A 19,715-nucleotide genomic window follows, 5' to 3' on the forward strand; every position below is an offset into this window, starting at 1 on the left:
CATCCTTGTTTAAATATCTGATGCTAATATAAAAACAATAATGTACATTTGTATATTCTTTTACATCTGCCTTTTAATCACCAAATGGAAGAGCAGTATCTATATGACGGTTTATCGCACATTTTCATGTTTAAATTTCTCGTAAGGTATCCAGTTCACAAATAAGCAAGTTCTATATAAGAGTGCTATTTAATATGACAAGTGTTGATGCCGGGTAAGCTCATATAATTTTGGTATCATCCACAAGACTATTGTCTACTGAAAAAAGAAAATATAAAGTACAAAAATATGTTATAGATCATTTTTAGTTTTCAATGATACTTCAACAGATATCCAGTTATTACAGTGTAAGATTTATCATTTCGCAGTCAAAACGTGACTGTAATGATTCATGCATATTATCATAGTCATCATATTTACTAATTCTTGTTAAACAGACACAACTTTTTCAAATGATAACAAAAATAACCAAAATATCACGGGGGTCACCAGGCATCGAAATGTGATCTATTTGTGGGTTGGATACCTTAAATATTTTACTTTTAGTTTCTCTGGTACAATATTATACTAGGTGTTTATCCTGATTTGATAAATCTGTATGATAACGTCATTTTTGCATTAGATTTGATTCTGCACAAACTCTTGAAATAAAATCTAATGAAGATAGGTCTTTTTGTTTTGTTGTGTTCCAAGTAGCCCTAACGAAACATATGTCACTTCACAACTGCCAGTTTTTTCTGTTAATTATTACTGACGGGGTCGTACACCTGGCCATAACTTAGGTCTCCCAAAGGCCAGCAAAATAATTTTCCTAACATGAACGATTCCAGCTCTTGAACGAGGTTCGAAGACACGTCGTTTCGACATTTATGTATGCAGCGGAATAAGTCATGTAAGATTTAATTTTTGATAATATGCCCTTTATTAAATGATAACAATGTAAAACAAAAAAATGTTGTCACTTGTAATTTCAAAATATACTATGGAAGCCTGAGGGCAGTTTTGAAACCTAAACATTTCTACATACAACAAGTCTTATTATAGCAAAATTTAATTAAAATATGTACACGCTTCTGTGTCATAGGAAGTAAATGACGCGATGTACTAAAATATAGGTGTAAAAGCGTATGTTTACTTGTTTCCTTTTTTATTTTTTAGCGAAACAAATGGATTGAAATTAGAACAGTTTTTTATTACGAAAAGGACGCAAAACACATTTTGTTTAGTTAATACAGTTTATGTATGTCGCCAGCTATATAATAGTTGCACTTTTCTCTTTATCTAGGAAAAATAAATTTCTTACCGTTGCGTAAACACTTTTCGCAGGACTATAGAGCCATCTGAAAACTTCAGTATACATTCTATCAGGTAAATATTTACTTGTATCTAATCATGTCATGACACCTGAAATGCTAATGTTTATGTATAAGAACAATAGGTACATTAAAGTTGATTGAATTCGTTGATTTCTAATCTCAAACTAATTTATCAGTAAATACATATCCATAAATCTATATACCCACGTTCCAGTTGCAAAAAAAATCTATTTCATGGTGGATCGGTGATCGAACTCACTCAAGTCTGTCGAGATTGTCGTTGTTTTCTGCAATTTCATGTTATTGCAATATGAAACATTTGATTTACACATTGTTTTGCAAAGTTTATTTGTGCATATTTATAAGGGGGAAATAAAGTATTCATATGTAATATTTCGTATTCGCAGTGTCTGCTATCAGTCTTATTGTGTCCGCACTTGTAGTATTGGCATCAGTGTTGTGAACGCCTTTCCATTTGGATGATCAAGTCCATCCGATGTTTAAGCCGGTTCTAGGGCGCATTAATGGCGTTGCACTTTCCTTTACTTCTCTTGAACAGAATCAAGCAAACCGAGTCATATTTGAGCCGTGCCATGAGAAAACCAACATAGTGGGTATGCGACCAGCATGGATCCAGACCAGCCTGCGCATCCGCGCAGTCTGGTCAGAATCCATGCTGTTCGCTTTCAAACCCAATTACAATTACAGAAACGGTTAGTGAACAGCATGGATCCTGACCAGACTGCGCGGATGCGCAGGCTGGTCTGGATCCATGCTGGTCGCATACCCACTATGTTGGTTTTCTCATGGCACGGCTCAAATTATTTTGCTTGGTTGCATTCTATGCTTCCAAATATCTTACAGATCTAATTAACTGTTGATAAAGCAATCTTGAAGTAACGTATGGCGGCCGTCAAAGTAGCACTGTTCTTGGATTCAGTGATGTTATATTTTCTGGTCCATAGATTAACTTTTTTAATAGAATTTCGGTTAAGCCGTCGTTAGTTGTGGGGAGGGTGTGGAGTAGGGTGATTGAGGGGCGTTCCACTATCCTTTACATCCCTTGAACAGACTTAATCAAACAAAGGCTACTATTATTTTGCTTGATTGCATTCTTTGCGTCCAAAGGATCTTCTCACAGATTTTATTCAAACTTTTAATACAAAATGATGTGGCCTTTTTCAAAAGTCAAGTAAATACTGAAATTTAGGCATTGTTACAATGGATAACTAGAGAGGGTTAGAAGTAAAATCTTCATTTAGAAATGCGTGTGACTGGTGACTGTTTATTATTTTTCTTATTTATACGAATTCCTAATATCATATGTTTACGTTTCACAGATAAGCCTCAAACGTTGTAGACAGTTGGATATGGCGTTACGGCAATTGATTTTTCTCTGTTTACTTGCAACTGTATTATGCGTAAAGGTTAAGGTAGTAACCTTTTATTATACTCTTTCGGTTTCTTTAATCTTTCGCACTCTATCTAGTTGATAACAGTGTAACTGATAAAAAATGAATGATGTCTGTTGGATGCAACTGAATAATATATGAATAATAATTTGCAGTTAACTTTTGTTTTTGTTTAAGGTAGTTAGTAATTCAGTGCAGAATGATTCACGTAATTCTGTATAGAATATAAGAAATGATTTTTGTGATTCAGTGTAAAGTATCTTAAATTACTTTAGTAATTCAAAGTATCACGAGTTATTCAACCAGACAATAAGAATCTTGCAACTTAAAATTGATATTTTTAATAGATTTTTAGTTTATGCTATGGATGCTTTTATAATTTCAGTTAAATAAGAAATTCATTAACCAGGCTCTAAAAAGACACAATGAAATCAGAGCTCTACATGGCGTAAGTAAAATGACTGATTATATCACAATGAAATCAGAGCTCCACATGGCGTAAGTAAAATGACTGATTATATCACAATGAAATCAGAGCTCCACATGGCGTAAGTAAAATGACTGATTGTATCACAATGAAATCAGAGCTCTACATGGCGTAAGTAAAATGACTGATTGTATCAAAATGAAATCAGAGCTCTACATGGCGTAAGTAAATACTGATTGTATCACAATGAAATCGGAGCTCTACATGGCGTAAGTAAAATGACTGATTGTATCACAATGCAATCGGAGCTCTGCATGGCGTAAGTAAAATGACTGATTGTATCACAATGCAATCGAAGCTCTACATGACGTAAGTAAAATATATTTCTCTAATTAACATGGGCTATTCGATTATATCCGTATATCCCTTTTAATTTTACTGACCAAAACGTGTTAAATAAATTGTGAACTATCTACGTTGTATATGTAAACACGATGTAGTGTTCTCTTAAAAATAACGAAGAGCCTCCGTGACTAAATATTAAGGTCGCTGACTTCGAACCTCTGTCCCTCACCGATATACGTTCGAGCCTCGCTCGGAACATTGAATTCTTCATGTGAGGATGCCACCAAGCGGGCTTACGAAAGGTCGATTGTTCTACCAGGTATCTGATCGTGATGAAATAATGCACGGAAGGACACCTGGGCATTTTCTCTGCTATCAAAAGCTGGAAAGTTGTTTTATGACCTATAATTGTGATGGTGTTACATGAAACCCGACAAAAACAAAACAAATCAATAGAATGATCATGACTTATTTAATTTCAGACGACAAAAAAAAACCAGAAAATAATTAGAAATTGCACCCGACAATCCCGTAATAACAAGACTTAGTGCAATTAATATTTCAGGTAGACCCTGTCGTTATAAGTAACAGACTGTCAAAGTATGCTCAAAAACGGGCAAACAAACTTGCAAAAAGGAGGGACCTTGTGCACCGGCCGAACATAAAGTACGGAGAAAATCTTTCCTTTGTTTCGGGATCAGCATCAGGTAAGTCATGTGTCAAAAGGTATCGTTAAAGAAAGAACTTCACCTACGAATTTGTTTGTATTTCTCATATCATGTCGCATCATAGACATTTAATACTGCAATTATTTCGGCCTTTCTCGATCGGTATTATGATAGGCATTTTGCTTATAAACTTGAAAATAATTTCTTTCACCATTTTTCTGTGCAAGTACAAGTTGGCAAGCTGAGAACTAGATACCATATCGCAGTTGAGCTAAAGATATTCTTTCGAAATGAATTCAAAGGGTTACTTATCGATGGTATGCCGCAATTTATAAATATACACATATTTGTTTCGTACAAGTCTCTGGAAGTTAAATTCAAAAACAGACTGGGTCTTTGAGAATACAAAGGAAACACGCTTAAAGAAGAAACAAAGATGCCTTTCACAAATTTTTAATGAATATACAATATAAAATATCAGTTATATTTTCCACTTATATGCAACTAAAACTTAATGACTTGTATTTAGATAAAACCATTGCGAATACACTAAATACGAAGAAACTGTGTTTGCTTAAAATATATTTCACTCGTGAATATCAGATCTATATTTTTGTACATTGCTACGCTACTAGTAATAATATTTCATGTAATGGACACTATTTTTTTAACGTGCACTGAAACAAACAGATATAATTCATTTCTTGCCTACCTAGCGTTTTCCCTAGAGAAAAGACATGCTGCACGTACGCATGGTGACGTCATATTACAACGTAATTAACTACAAGTAACATGTCATAGATTCTGCCTGTGAATTACATGGGTTTTCTCCATCTTCGGGACAGCGCGGGTAAGAAGCCTCAAAAACACTCAGTTTCCATCTCCCTGCCATTCATTGAGCATGTAAGAGTCTATTATTAAGATGTAATATTTACCAGGTTCCATCTCCCTGCCATTCATTGAGCATGTAAGAGTCTATTATTAAGATGTAATCTTTACCAGGTATGGACCATGTAGACAACCTGTACACAGAGGAAGAGCAACACTATAGTGACAACAATTACTACGGAAGAGAACCCCCGCAGTCGGACTTTTTAAATTATGGTGAGGTTTGAAAGTTAGAGTCGGGTATTTCTTATCATTGATATTAATAAATTTATCAAAATATAGCATGAATAAATCACAAGTGAAAGACTATGTAAAATCTTCTTAATCATACAACCACAGTTTGATAAACTAATCTAATGTCCCACATTCGTTTTCCGGGATTAATTTGCTAATACAAAGTGATACAACAAATGTGTCATCATCGACATGGTGTTTTCTGAATCAGTATTCACACCAGTCAGTCGGGTTGACGGACTACTTTTTGTAGGTGAATATGTTATTAAATGAAATTTGCACACAAGTGTATTTCTGGACAAATTGAAAAAAATCGTTAGGGACGTAATGTAGCAGAACCAACGAGACGTGACATAAACGCCGCCGAGATCAGCGGATTAACTTAACCACAATATTTATAATTTGCTTGCAAATGTACCAACATGGTACAAATTTTAGGACGTGTATGTACATTCAATATCATTATATTTATCGCGGTGCACAATAAAAATAAAGATAAATTGTGTACGTCATCTGCGATTTTGAAATTAAAATTCTGATATTAATGTTTTATTCTGCAATTTCACTCTACTGGTGATGCAAGTAACTGGCCTTTTAATGAAAATTACTCTTTTTTAGAATTTTCAGTAGTGTTTCTCATAACAAAATATTTGAATGCCTTTTTCATTTCCAATATTCTGTTTGTGTGCAGGACATTTTACGCAGATAGTTTGGAAAGGAAGTAGGAAGATCGGCGTTGGAAAGGCGGGTGGATATGTTGTGATCAGCTACGAGCCAGCAGGCAACTTCCTTGGCCAATTCAGAGAAAATGTTTATAAAAAAGTCTAGACGACACTATCTTCTGTTAATTATTTATCAGAAAAAAATTATTAAAAAGGCAAATAAAAATTACTTTTTGAGTGATTATTCTTATATTTTAAATGAAAGATCAAAGTGTACAGTATCCATTTTGCCATTTTTATATTTTGCAATGCATTTCGTAGTAATGTTCCAACAATAATGTAGATCTAGATCTAGATGTAACCATTGTAGAGAAAACATACCAAGAACGCAAACCTTATTTAAGAAATAATAAATCTGTTCCTATACGGATAAAATTCTTCAAACATTTATTATGTTGATTCCAACAACGCAAATAACGTAATTCATTTTACAGTAGGCCTTATTATACATTTTCAGCGTAACACGTCATTCGGATCAAATGCAGTTACAATCTGCCTCCATGGCTAGAAAATGTTGCGTATTGATCAAATGGAACGTATTTGTTCATTGTTTTTTTTTTAGAATTTTCAGAAGTATTTTAAACAAGTTATCTAACAGCTCGCAAATTATTTATGAACAGAAATCAAATTAGGTTACTGGACCCTGTGTTACAAGTTACAAGCTTAACTTTAATTTGACGTCACACCATTATGACGTCAAGTACTTTATATCATACATTAATGACGTCACTGCTGAATGATAATTGAGCTCACTGAATTGCTTTTAGTGATCAAAACGTGTTTTAAGGTCCTACACATAGTCAGTATGACTTTTTATCATGACTATGTTTTTAATGTTTTTTGTTTTTTGTTTTTTGTTTTGTTTTTTTTAAACTGAGTTGCCCTGAAATAATTCGTATGTAATGGAACAGAAGTAGAATCGCTTATGTCACAATCGTATGGGGTGAAATGTAACAGCCAACCATATGATTTGTAGATTTATGGAACGCCTAAACTGCCTTTGCGTGATAATTATTAGTTCGTCAGTATATTCTGTACAAATCATAATTTGTTATGTAAATAAAGCAGTTTGTTATGTACATTTGCTAGTTTGTCCTGTACATATTTTAGTTTGTGCTGTGCATTCACTAGATTGTGCTGTACAATTAATAGATCGTCATGTGCATTTTCCAAATATTCGGTACAAATCATAATTTGTTATGTAGATAATGCAGTTTGTTACATATTTACTAGTTTGTCCTGTACATACTTTAGTATGTGCTGTGCATTCACTAATTTGTGCTGTACAATAAATAGACTGGAAAATGCACATGACGAACTAATAATTATCATGCCAAGGCAGTCTAAGCGTTCCATATAGATTCATGTATAGGCGATTTCGCTATGTTTATACAGCAATTGCTGCGGATCGTGTTAGAATGTTTTGTCTTGTTTGCTTTTAGCCATACCGATTCAGTTATTTTACTTAGGTTATTTTGTAACTTATTGCTTGCAAGCATAGTATGAACAAAATTAAAGTCATATTCGGTCTGTTTGAATCTGTTCACAAGGGACAAATGTGCTACATCCTTCGCCCCTACTTAAGGTGTCCGATCCACAAATAGGTAAATTTTGATGCCTGATGACCCCATGTTTTTATGGTATCAATTGAAAGATTTGTGTCTGCTGAAAAATAGTTAGTAAACAATATGACCATAAATAATATGCAAGAATCATTTCAGTCATGTTTTGTGACTGGACTGTGAAATGATAAATCTTACACTCTAATAACTGGATTTCAGTTGAAGTATCACTGAAAATTATAACGTAAAACAATTCTATCATGAACATATTTTTGTCATTTAATAGATCTCTATATTTTCTTTTTCAGTAGACAAATACTTCCAAATGATACCAAAATTATATGAGATTATCAGGCATCAATATTTGATATATTTTAATAGCACTGTTATATAGAACTTGCTCATTTGTGGACCGGATACATTAAGCGGACTCTATTATTCGTAAACAATGAATGGGACCCCATGTTCCTAACATACAAGAACTAATAACGCTTAGACCAGGCCATGTACAAGTACTTAAAGGCTGCTCTTGTGATAGTTAGGAAAATATAAGATCATTGGAAACATAGAAAGCAACCAAGCAAACTGATTGCAGATTCGGATTGATTGAGTATATACTTGATAGATAATGAAAAATGAAACAAGGCTCACGCTCCTTATTTAGCGAAACTCTGTTATATAAAATATTGAACGGACTCAAAGAATAATAATAGCACCGCGTTCATATCCGTTGAGACTTTTCTTAGCAGCCAGTCGATCACAAGATTCTTTGGAGGCATAGCTTGCAACCTAGCCAATTAATAAACGTTTTTCATGAAGATACTCCATTTACGCCCACAGCATAACCATCTGTGTTACAAGATGAAATAGAGAAACCATCGGTCAATATCTTGTTTTGAAATTCTGGTTATTTTAGCCGGCAGACAAAACAAAAGAAATGCATTTGTAATAGTTGTAGTATTCCAATTGATTGTTTAGCTTTTGTCACAGCTCAGAGACAGGATAAATTGCGTATCTAATTTTGATTTTAATGTATTGTTAGTAAATGAAAATTTGGCCGTGAAGGTTATATTACGAGTTATCAAAAGCCTCATGCGTATTCAACACACATCCTATACCTTCAAGTTTGACGACTCCTCGTCAAGAATAATTTGGGCAGTGAATACTCAAAATATAAACACTAAAAGGACATAAATGCCATGTCTGTCAAGTTTCGTATTTGTAGCCAACATTCTTTTTGAGCAGGATGCGATACAAATAATGCTGAGACACAGACGGGGAGACTGAAGAAAGGACTGACAAAGTCATATCTGTTTTAGAACCCAAACACTTGAAATTTGCGGCATAGAAATATCCCTATCCGGTATTGATCCACTAGCTTAAAACGGATGTCCAAAATAATGTACTGTAAAAATTACTTTAAAACAAACTTTCCCACTGTCTTCTAATTCCTTCTAAACCCTTGTTTTTCTTTTCGCAACATAATGAACAAAATTATGAAAATGAAGGCGCTTTGATATAAGTGGTTTAGTATACCGCAAGAGTTAATAACAATGACTCTACAGATCTTTTCTTATCTATAAAATATAAAGAATCTTCCCAACTGGTAATGGAATCAGGGATTAAAGACGTATGTGAACAGACTCAATCAAACCGAGTTTGCTATTATTCTTCTTGGTTGCATTCTTTGCTTCCAAAGGATCTTTTTACCGATTTTATTGAGCGGTCACTGATAAATCCATCGACATTACAAGATACATGTATATAAGTCATGATAATTCAAATACATAAATCTTAACTATAGTAGTAAATGAAATTTGATATAAGAAACAATTTTGTAATTGTGAGACTGACCCCATTAGAGAAATTCTTATTACATCAACCTTTAACTTGTGTACGACAGGAAATAGTACAAAAACTGTATATTGTGTCGTGTTCCCTTCAAAGTCAAAAGTTTGTCCCGCAGCGACCATTATTACTGTATTTCCTGTTTGTTCAAACGTGCCGTCGACGGACTGGACAGTTATGCTGAATGTTGGAGAAGTGTCCCCGTCGGCGTCAGTATAATCATATGTATATAAAGTGGCACCAGCGGCAGAAGATTAAAAAAATCCATAGGGTTATTAGGGAAGTTATGTTTAACTCAAGGGGCACGACTAGACATATGGTTCATCTTTTACTAGAAGCGAACGCTCTATCGCTATTGATGATTTGGTTGACTCGTGCTTTCTCATAATACGTTCTTTTGTAATTATAATGAAACGCTTTGGAAGAACATAACACAAAGATTGCTTTGAAATATGTATATCATCAACCCTCTTTTAATTACTGATATCTTTTAAATTTTTCAGTCCGTTTTTCATCAACATATTTGTGAGTCATGTGGTATTACTATCTTGGATACTGTGTGTTAATTGTAGTATTAATGTCGAAAGATTGAAAATTGTTATTTCTATTTTCTGTTGTGCTCTCTGACAATTAGCCACATGTATTCGCGGCTGCATCAATAATGCTTTTGTTATGAGTGCGATGAAGGCAATATCTGCTTAATTCAGTCCTATTAGAACATTAATACACTGCATGAATATCAAAAAGTTGTATAGCATTTCATTTTTGTTCTACTGCTGTAGTACCTTTTATAACAAAAGCTAAACGTCATGTTTCGTGCATTTTTGTTTTATATATTAGAAAGCATAAATTTTCTACTCAGAGCATTATCACGGCTACAGAAAGAAATCAGGGCTTAATTATCCGAGAACTCTATAAGTCAGCAAAAAAAACTCTCCTTCATGTAAGACTCAAATACCAAACCAAAACTCAAACCCACGACTTTGAATAGTAATTGATTCGAAGCGAGAGTTCTTGGTCCTCCGCGACGGAGAAGCCTCGCAAAATTATATAGAAGTATGTAATCTTGGCAATCTTTGCTATCGTAGTCAATTATCTTCTAAAGTAGGGTTGGCTTACTGAAATATGTTTAAACTACCGCTTGTATTTTTTCGTTTTGTTAATATGCCAAGGAGCTAACATATACGTATCTATTTCATATAGCTAGTCCTGTTACCTGGATAAAGAAATTAAACGTTTATTCAATGCCTTTCCATATTCAGTGAACTATTACCATTGCCTATAGTGTTTTTCTGAGGACTAACTAGACGAAGTAAAAGTAGTACCAGCACGCACACTCGGGGTCATATTGATGAAGGCAAAGATCGGCCAAAAGGTAAAAAAACTATTGACCGGCAAAAAAGCCATAGTCCGGTCACGAAATATAAAAGGAAATTTATATGAATCATGTTTTGATATATGTTATCAAACGAATCCCGTGGCAGGGTTTTAAAAATTCAACACATTATATAAAGTTTATAATAAATAATAAGCATTACCCGGGTAAATTATAATTTGATAACGTCAGCGCAACTGCGTAGGCTTTTGCGTCGGAATATGACGTAAGTTAATATAGCAATTGTTAATTGAAAATTGAGTATCAAAAAAGGTCAAAAAACAATATCCCGATTTGTAAACCTGTGTGTAATACCTTCAGGCAAATGATTAAAAATTGAAATTGCCTATATTTGTCGTCATCAAAAGATTTAAAATTGAATTTCTGTTGACTGTTTGAACATTACGTGGACACTTCTCAAGACTGTAGAACTTTCGACAGCTAGTAGGTAAGATTTTTGTTTGTGCCTATCATTTTATTGTACCTAAAACTGTAAAGTTGTTACAGAGAAATATTTAGTTTTATTCAATACCTGTATGTAAAGTATAAAAATGTATATGATGACATTATATTGGGTTTTAAGTTAGAATTAGTGCAACACAATTTAAACCATAATGTGACTTTTATGCCCTTTGCTTGTGAATTATGACCCCAGGTTTCTCGGCGGATATTATATCCTGAGTAGAAGCACAGACCTTCTGCAGAACAACTGGATGACCTTTTCACTTGATAGAATTTTATATTCTTGTGGAGTTTCGAAACTAGCCTGTTTTTTGGGGGGAGGTGGGGGAGGGAGTTGGGTTTTTTTTATATATGCTTATGCGATAATTACGACTTGCTTGCGCATGTGAATTTAATACGACTTTAATTTTTATTTATATCACAGATACCAAGTGTTGAAGACAGCAAGACATGGCGTTGCGGCACTTAATTTTTCTTTGTTTGCTTACGACGGTATTGTGTGCTAAAGTTAAGGTAAAAACTTTCTGTTCCTGTTCCCTTAAATGCATCATACTATTAAGTGAACTTATTTATATCAAAATTTCAGTTTGAAGTTCATCTGAGACAGAACGATGTTTTGTCATTTAAACAGTCAAACAAACACTAGCATGCTCAAAAGAAAGCAGATTTTCTACCATCATGTATTAAAATGGAGCGTGTTTAATAAGGCAGTAAGTCCAGAGACGGTGAAGGCATTTCAGTCATAGCATGTGCTTTACCCTCTCTGCAATGTAACCGATTGTAAAATTCACACAGTATAAAGTAACTCAGTAAAAATAGCTAAAATATCACGCAAAAATTATTCAGCAAACAATTAAGAATTTTGCTATGACTGGTATGCCACTTGTTTAACAATGTAGAATCATGGATTGAGTTGGTTATTACAGCATTTATGTGCTGTAAATTTTTCTTTCTTTCAGCTAGATAAAAAGTTCATAAAACAAGTTGTAAAGGAACACAATAAAATCCGAGCTGAACATGGCGTAAGTAAAATTGTGATGATATCATTTCCCTACAGCACTTTGGTTGGTCGAGTTAATTATCTTAACTTAATTGAATAGTTTTATGATAAATTGCTTTTACAATATTATCAAGATTTTGTCGCTAACTATATGAATTATTCTATACTCTTGTAAAATTCCGTTTTGTCGAGTGTTTAAATGTATTAAAGCATGGTTCTGCTACAAATTATTTTTTAATTAAAGACTGAAAGGGACATCGGACAAATATTAAACTTAGATTAATAAAAACTCCATTCCGCATTGAAATCTTTTAGACACACACTTATTTCTAATCTGATGTCTTCCTTGAGTTTGACCGACAGTGGCAAGGTTAAGGTTTTTAGCAGCTACATGAAGATTTTCTACAAAATGAAAATGAGCCGCACCATGAGAAAACCAACATAGTGCGTTTGCGACCAGCATGGATCCAGACCAGCCTACGCATCCGTGCAGTCTGGTCAGGATCCATGCTTCTCTAATTGCAAAAGGCTTTGAAAGCGAACAACATGGATCGTGGCTGGTCTGGATCCATGCTGGTCGCAAATGCACTATGTTGACTTTCTCATGATGCGGCTCAAATACAGTTATTTTGTATGTTAGTCAGACGATCAGTTCTATTCGCTACCTACCTGACCGACTTAAAGCTGATTGGTTAGAATTTGCAAAGCATTTTACCGACATAGTTAGATAGGGGACCTTCAATATTTATAGAATAGACGCTATTTTTATAAATATGGATTATAAAATTAAAAAAAAAATCCAGTTTATTCCTTTTAACTTTACCTACCAAAATGCATTATATTCACATCATAATCTGTGTCCTTAAATTACTTTACAATTGTTTATTTACAATCGTTTAACTAGATGTAGTTTTAATTTTAAATGTCGTATGTAAGCACTCTTAGTAATTGCATATTCAAAAATAATCCAGCATTCTATCGGTACAGGGCTTTCGTGGCCGGGTGGTTAAGGTCGCTGAATTCGCACAACTCGCTCCTAGAATTAAACTTCACTTTTGGTGTAGAATCTTTCTTGTGAGGAAGCCATTCAGCTAGCATGCGGAAAGCAGGAGGTTCTACCAATGTGCTAGCCAGTTTTTTTTTATTGAATCTAATTAACGTCACACCAACACAATTATATGTCATATGGTGACTTTCCAACTTTGATGGCAGAGGAAGACCCGAGGTGCCCCACCGTGCATTATTTCATCACGGGCGGGCGCCTGGGTAGAACCACCGACTTTCCGTGAGCCAGCTGGATGGCTTCCTAACATGAAGAATTATGCCCCGAGTGAGGCTCGAACTCATATCGGCGAGGGGCAAGTGACTCAAAGTCGGCAACATTAACCACTCGGCCACGGAGGCCCCTGTGCTCGCAGGGAGGTCTTCCTCCACCATCAAAAGCTGAGGAATTGCCGTATGAACTATATAGTTATTTCGGCGTGATGGTAAACACAACAAATCATTAAAACAAGTTAAATCGGAAATGACCATTTCTTATTAAACAATACTTTTTAACTAGGTGGTCGTTTTTACAATTTTCAGGTCGATCCGGTTAAAAAGAATACGAAAATGTCAAAGTATGCTCAGAAATGGGCTAACTACCTTTATGAAAATGGAAAATTCGAGCACCGATCGGACAGTAAATACGGAGAAAACCTATCCTACATGTCGGGATCAGCTAAAGGTATATAAATTCATTTTATAAAACAATTTACGCACAAAATCACATGTGTTTTTCATATAATATAATTATAAAGTATAAGTTATACAATTTTCGTTTTTCCTCTGCAGTCATATAGATAGAGTATGAAAAGAGCTAATGAAATGATATTTTAAAGCAAGTGATTTGAATGCTTGAAAATGCATTTTTTTATTATTTTTTTTTATTTTTAAAATTTCTCAGGCCTTCGGAATGAATAATTCTTTTTACCAAATGGCTAGTTATGGTAATGGATCTTTTTGCAAATTGTTAAGAGTGCAAAGTGCTCAGGGTGACTTTCCTTTAAACAACATCTCCATCTAAACCAACAGGCCATTATTGATGAAACTTCACAGGGATGTTTCTAGGATAGTCTTCTTTAAAAATATGTTCACAGAATTGAATTCCATGCAGAACTCGGGTTGCCATGGCAACCGAAAGGAAAAACATTAAAAGTGTTTTTGCCCAAAGGCTTTGATATTTGGTATGTAGCATCATCTAGAAGTTCTCTTCGAAGATTGTTCAAATTATCTCCCTAGGATCAAATATGGCCCCGCCCTTAGGGTAACATGGTTTATATATACTTATATTGGGAAAACTTTGAAAATCTTCTTGTACAAAACTACATGGTCTAGGGCTTTGATATTTGGTATGTAGCATAGTGTAGTAGTCCGTTACCAAGATTGTTCAAATTACACCCCCCCCCCCCCCCCCCTCTTGGGTAAATACTGTTTTACACAGACACAGACATGTATAGGGAAAACCTTTAAAAGAATTATTGTCTTAAACCATAAGGCCGTGAGCTTAGATATTTAATATGTGGCATGCTGTAGTGGTTCTCTACCAAGATTGTTCAAATCATGACCCTGGATGAACCTGGGGTCAAAATTGACTGTGCCCCAGAGTCAGCAGTTCTTACATTGGCTTATTTGGGGAAATATTTTTTAAAAAAAAATGTTTTCTGAAACCATAATGCACAGAAATTAGATATTTAATATGTAGCATGTTCTAGTGGTTCTCTACCAAATTTGATCAAATCATAACCCTGGGGTCATTATAGGCTACGCCCGGGTGGTCCCTTGTTTTACATAGATATATTTGTTTTTGAAGCAATGGCAAATAAATTTGGACCGGTATAAATAGGTTTCAATATTTATCTTTAAACCGCCTCGATGGCCTAGTGGTAGAGCGTCCGCTTCGAGTGTGGGAAGTCGTGAAATATTACCTGAAAGGTTTATGCAGGATAATACTCGCCTGCCTACCAAAACAGTACTTCGATATCGGTAGACAACATGAAACACATAAATCCGTCCGTCCGGAGCCGTATCTAGGAAGTGGTTTGGAATATTTAAATAAAACTTCGAATACATGTTCACCACTATATGGAAATGGGGCAAGTCAAGTTTCAGTCAGACTGCCCAAGTAACACCAGAATTATGGCCCTTAGTAGGTTCTAGAGTTAACTATATAGGGCATATAAATATGGCAATTTCTGCTTCATAACCTGTGACATATTTTAGAAACTTCAGAGTTATTGCCCTTTGACTGTTTAAAAATCTACATATTTGTACATAACAAACTAACCAATTGGTAGAATTTCATTAAACTTTTTTCCATAAACATTTATTATCAACATGTGAAGTTGGGTACCCACACCCGGTCACCCCACCACCCTGGTCACACCTCTTCCTCCTCTATATCCCACTTTTTTCTTTCTTTTTTTTAGCCTTAAACGTTCCATGAATATCTATCAACATGCAAAGTTGTACCCTCTACCCACCTCGTTCCTCCGCCCAGTCACCCCACCACCCCGATCGGGCATCCCCACCCCGACATTCCCCCCCCCCCCCCTATTTTTTCCATTAGTATTTGTTATCAACATGTGAAGTTCTGTAACCTCATCCGGCATTTTAATCATGCATACATGTAAGGTGCATTTAATAACAAGAAATGTTAATAAAATTATGCACGTTCTTCTGGAAAATCCGATTATTTACCAGTGACTATTTTATTAGATAATCATGATCAATCATGACAAAATCACCATAAATAGCATGTTATTGAAACATATTTATGTGTTTGATAGATGCTATTTCATCACTTTTTCTCGTGCTTAGGTTTGGGTCAGAACAGCTAGACCTCTGCACGAGAATCCTTTTGTTCAAAGAGGTCTTTCAGAAAAATATTTACCTCTGTCAAACAAAAGAAGAGGTATGTAACACCCGTTACGCCGATATTTTAATCATAAAATGCAATGTTTTCTTTAGATTTTATATATCAAGGGCTATGTTATCAACATAACACAGATTTTAATCCTAAAATGCAATGTTTTCTGAACTAGGCAAGGACCATGTACAAAACCTTTACCTGCAGGAAGAGCAGCACTACCGCGATAATGGCTACTACGGCACAGAACCTCCAATGGGGGACTTTGCAAATTTTGGTATGGTTTTAATTTATACTGCAATAATTGGGCATGATATTTCTAATCATTTAAATAGAGATATTGAAACTATAAAAAAAGAAATATTTTAAAATCACAAGACAGCCTCGGAAGGTATGTTAAATGAGCCGTGCCATGAGAAAACCAACATAGTGGGTTTGCGACCAGCTCCATGCTGTTCCATGCTGTTCGCTTTCAAAGTCTAGTGGAATTGGAGAAACTGTTAGCGAACAGCATGGATCCTGACCAGACTGCGCGGATGCGCAGGCTGGTCTGGATCCATGCTGGTCGCAAACCCACTATGTTGGTTTTCTCATGGCACGGCTCAAATGTGTAATGTAACTACTATATATAGGTTTTGTTGTGGGTGTAAGACGAATCATTTAATGTGGCTACTCGAGCAAGAATTTCACTGTATAAACTGTACTCATAATACTAAATGGTATTTGAACATCGATGGTAACCCCAGAACCATATTTTGCACATTGCACACAATTTAAGAAAGTAATTATAAATTATGATCCAGCTGGCTTACGGAAGTTCGGTGGTTCTACGCAGGTGCCCACTCGTGATGAAATAATGCACGGAGGGGCACCTCGGAGTTTCCTCCACCATCAAAGCTGGAAAGTCGCCATATGACATATAAATGAGTCGATGTGGCGTTAAAACCCAACAAAAATAAAAATTAAAAATAATATGGAGGATATTTCTGTGCTTAGGTTGATAACGAAATATTTTTCATCGAGCGAACATAACGTACAATATTTCCTCCATTGGCTTAGTCACGAATAAAAATGTAAATTCTGGTGTTCAGGAATGTAAGATACATGTATTTCGGTTTTATGTTAAAACAAGCAAATCTTTTTAATTCATGTCTTTTCAACAGTTTTAACAAAATGAAACCCAGTTTTCCCTCGCAAATTCACGCGCATTGGGACCTCATGACCTGTTTATGTTGGGGAAAAGTTATATAATTTTATAAGATACTTAAATTTATTTTACATTTTGATATTTTAGAGCTTATATTTTCATATTTTTTGCGGGAAATTATATACATCATTATCTTTGTTTTTGTAAGAATTTCGTAGACAGACAATATTCTGGTAGATATTACATTTAAAACGGAAACCTAGACACAACCAGAATGGTTATCGCCTAAATCATTATATCTATGACAGTTGACAATTTGTTATGAAATTTCTATTTAATGCACTTTTATTGCATAACTTGAATTAGATCTTATATTCTAATTTTATTTTTTTTAGAGTTTTCTTTTGCATTAACATACTATCTTTATTTTCAGGACATTTCACTCAGATTGTGTGGAAGGGAAGTACAAAAATAGGTGTTGGTATTGCAGGAGGAATAGTCGTGGTCAACTACGATCCCCCAGGCAACATGATTGGTGATTTCATTGAAAATGTATCCGATAAAAGCTAGAGTCAAAAGAAATGATATTCCAGTAATGATATGAAGACAACTAAAGCAAATATATTGAGCATTTGAAAATGTGTTATTGTGCTTTAACCTTCAATCTACTGGCGGCAACTCGTTCTGCCTTTGCGACCAGTGCAGACCAAGATCAGCCTGCGTGCAGGCTGATCATGGTCTGCACTGTTCGCTATTCAGTCAGTAAACTTTCAGCAAACACCCCTTCAAAAAATAAATGGTATTGTTGCGCGCTAGTGGGGGCACAGGGTGGGGGGATGTCGTTGCCTCGCAGTGTGGGGAATAGGTGGAGCGGTATTAAATAGGGAGTGGCAGTGGTTGCCTCAATAATGCTCGGATTTTGCCTCCTGTATCCTATCGAAGGAATCCGTTATGCCCTAGGAGTCCTCCTTTTACGTGCACAATATTTACTAAGTGTCCGGGGCTAGACTGGTACGGTCCACCACGGTGAGATTCCAGGTTCAAGGCTGCAATCAGTATCCGCTGTAATCAGCCCTTGACTCCTATGTCATAGCCCAGGTGTTCCTGCTCATCAGCCGTTTGGGTGTGGTGTTTTGAAATGGACTTCAGTTATATACAAAGGCCAAATATTTTACTTAGTGGATACGGGGGAGTTAACCTATAACTAATTACTACTAAAGATGAGACAACACATTTCCACACTTAACAATTTTAATTATTTTATTAACAATTTCAACAAGAGCATGTATCTGTATCAGTGGCACATACACTACCTTAACCTATATCAATAGCATATACACTACCTTAAATTTATTAAAATACCCCTGAGGTTCTTGAAAGCTTACCCAATAAAGTTACCTTACAAAATACCCGACATTATGCAAACCTTTGACTTGTACACATATAGAATTCTAGTATTAAAATAAAGCATCACTTTGATAAAGTTTAAAACACTAGAAAAATGATGATAATTTACTAAACCTGTCTTTGAAAAATCGTTATAAGGAATTATGCAAATAAAACAGAATTTACTTAGTAGCCTTAAATGAAAATGCAAACCTTGTGTCTAAACGTCACAGAGATCAGGATTGACCTATTTATAAACCTAGAGGTAAAAAGAACATACCTAACTCAAAAATTTTCGTGACCCAACCCAAACAAATTTTCAACTGAAGTCCCTGAGCACAGCGACAACCGAGTATTTATACCCAAAACCTGTGCAACAGACGCCGTGTGCAGCAAACGATGCACTAGCGCAGCACTGCAGCTGCATTTGCACCAAAAAGCTTGCAAATGCACGCAAAGTGCAACACCAGTGCAGCGCTGCTGCACTGCAACCAAAACAACGCAGCAAAAATGCAGCCCGACTGCACCGCACACAAAACTCATAAAAATACTAGTACTGTGACGATTATACACAGGAATTAATATTGCAAAACATTAATATTGAATAAACACCTTATGATTACGCTTTCTGCAGTTCGGTAGGTGAGCCATTATATGTAAAACACAACTTTCTTAGCGATTCTTACACAACGCACATAGAATGCAGACAGTGTTACCGGTAGCAACGAACCGGAAGTAGTTAATCCAGCATGGCCGCTCCCAGCAAAACAATAACTGTAGACTACATATTATCGGAAAAAATTGAGTATTACACAAGGAATAACTTGAAATTACCTGGCAGGAATACAAACAATGATTAACATACTCGATTCTGACAGGATTCAGCATAAATAGTTCATTACACAAGTACATATGGAGCGGATATGCAAGAAATCATAACAACATGTACATTGTTTACATCTGAAGTCGAGTGATCGTGTGTTACCGGGAAAGGCTAGAGACTCCTGGCGTAACGC

At 35.3% G+C, this 19,715-nt stretch overlaps 2 protein-coding genes across 2 annotated transcripts; both read left to right on the forward strand.

Moving 5' to 3' along the window:
* The first annotated feature begins 739 nt into the window (after positions 1-739).
* LOC123547458 (Golgi-associated plant pathogenesis-related protein 1-like) lies at positions 740-6,395 on the forward strand. Its single transcript, XM_053551703.1, has 6 exons — positions 740-1,368; positions 2,657-2,749; positions 3,114-3,176; positions 4,066-4,207; positions 5,171-5,272; positions 5,982-6,395. Exons 2-6 carry the CDS (start codon positions 2,687-2,689, stop codon positions 6,116-6,118), a joined length of 507 nt encoding a protein of 168 aa, XP_053407678.1. The 5' UTR covers positions 740-1,368; positions 2,657-2,686; the 3' UTR covers positions 6,119-6,395.
* A 5,261-nt stretch (positions 6,396-11,656) lies between these two features.
* On the forward strand, positions 11,657-17,916 carry LOC123547460 (Golgi-associated plant pathogenesis-related protein 1-like). The gene is made up of 5 exons (XM_053551704.1): positions 11,657-11,772; positions 12,219-12,281; positions 13,844-13,985; positions 16,342-16,443; positions 17,747-17,916. Exons 1-5 carry the CDS (start codon positions 11,710-11,712, stop codon positions 17,881-17,883), a joined length of 507 nt encoding a protein of 168 aa, XP_053407679.1. The 5' UTR covers positions 11,657-11,709; the 3' UTR covers positions 17,884-17,916.
* Positions 17,917-19,715: the final 1,799 nt, after the last annotated feature.

This window comes from Mercenaria mercenaria, chromosome 9 (assembly GCF_021730395.1).
Source record: "Mercenaria mercenaria strain notata chromosome 9, MADL_Memer_1, whole genome shotgun sequence".
Lineage (NCBI taxonomy): Eukaryota > Metazoa > Mollusca > Bivalvia > Venerida > Veneridae > Mercenaria > Mercenaria mercenaria.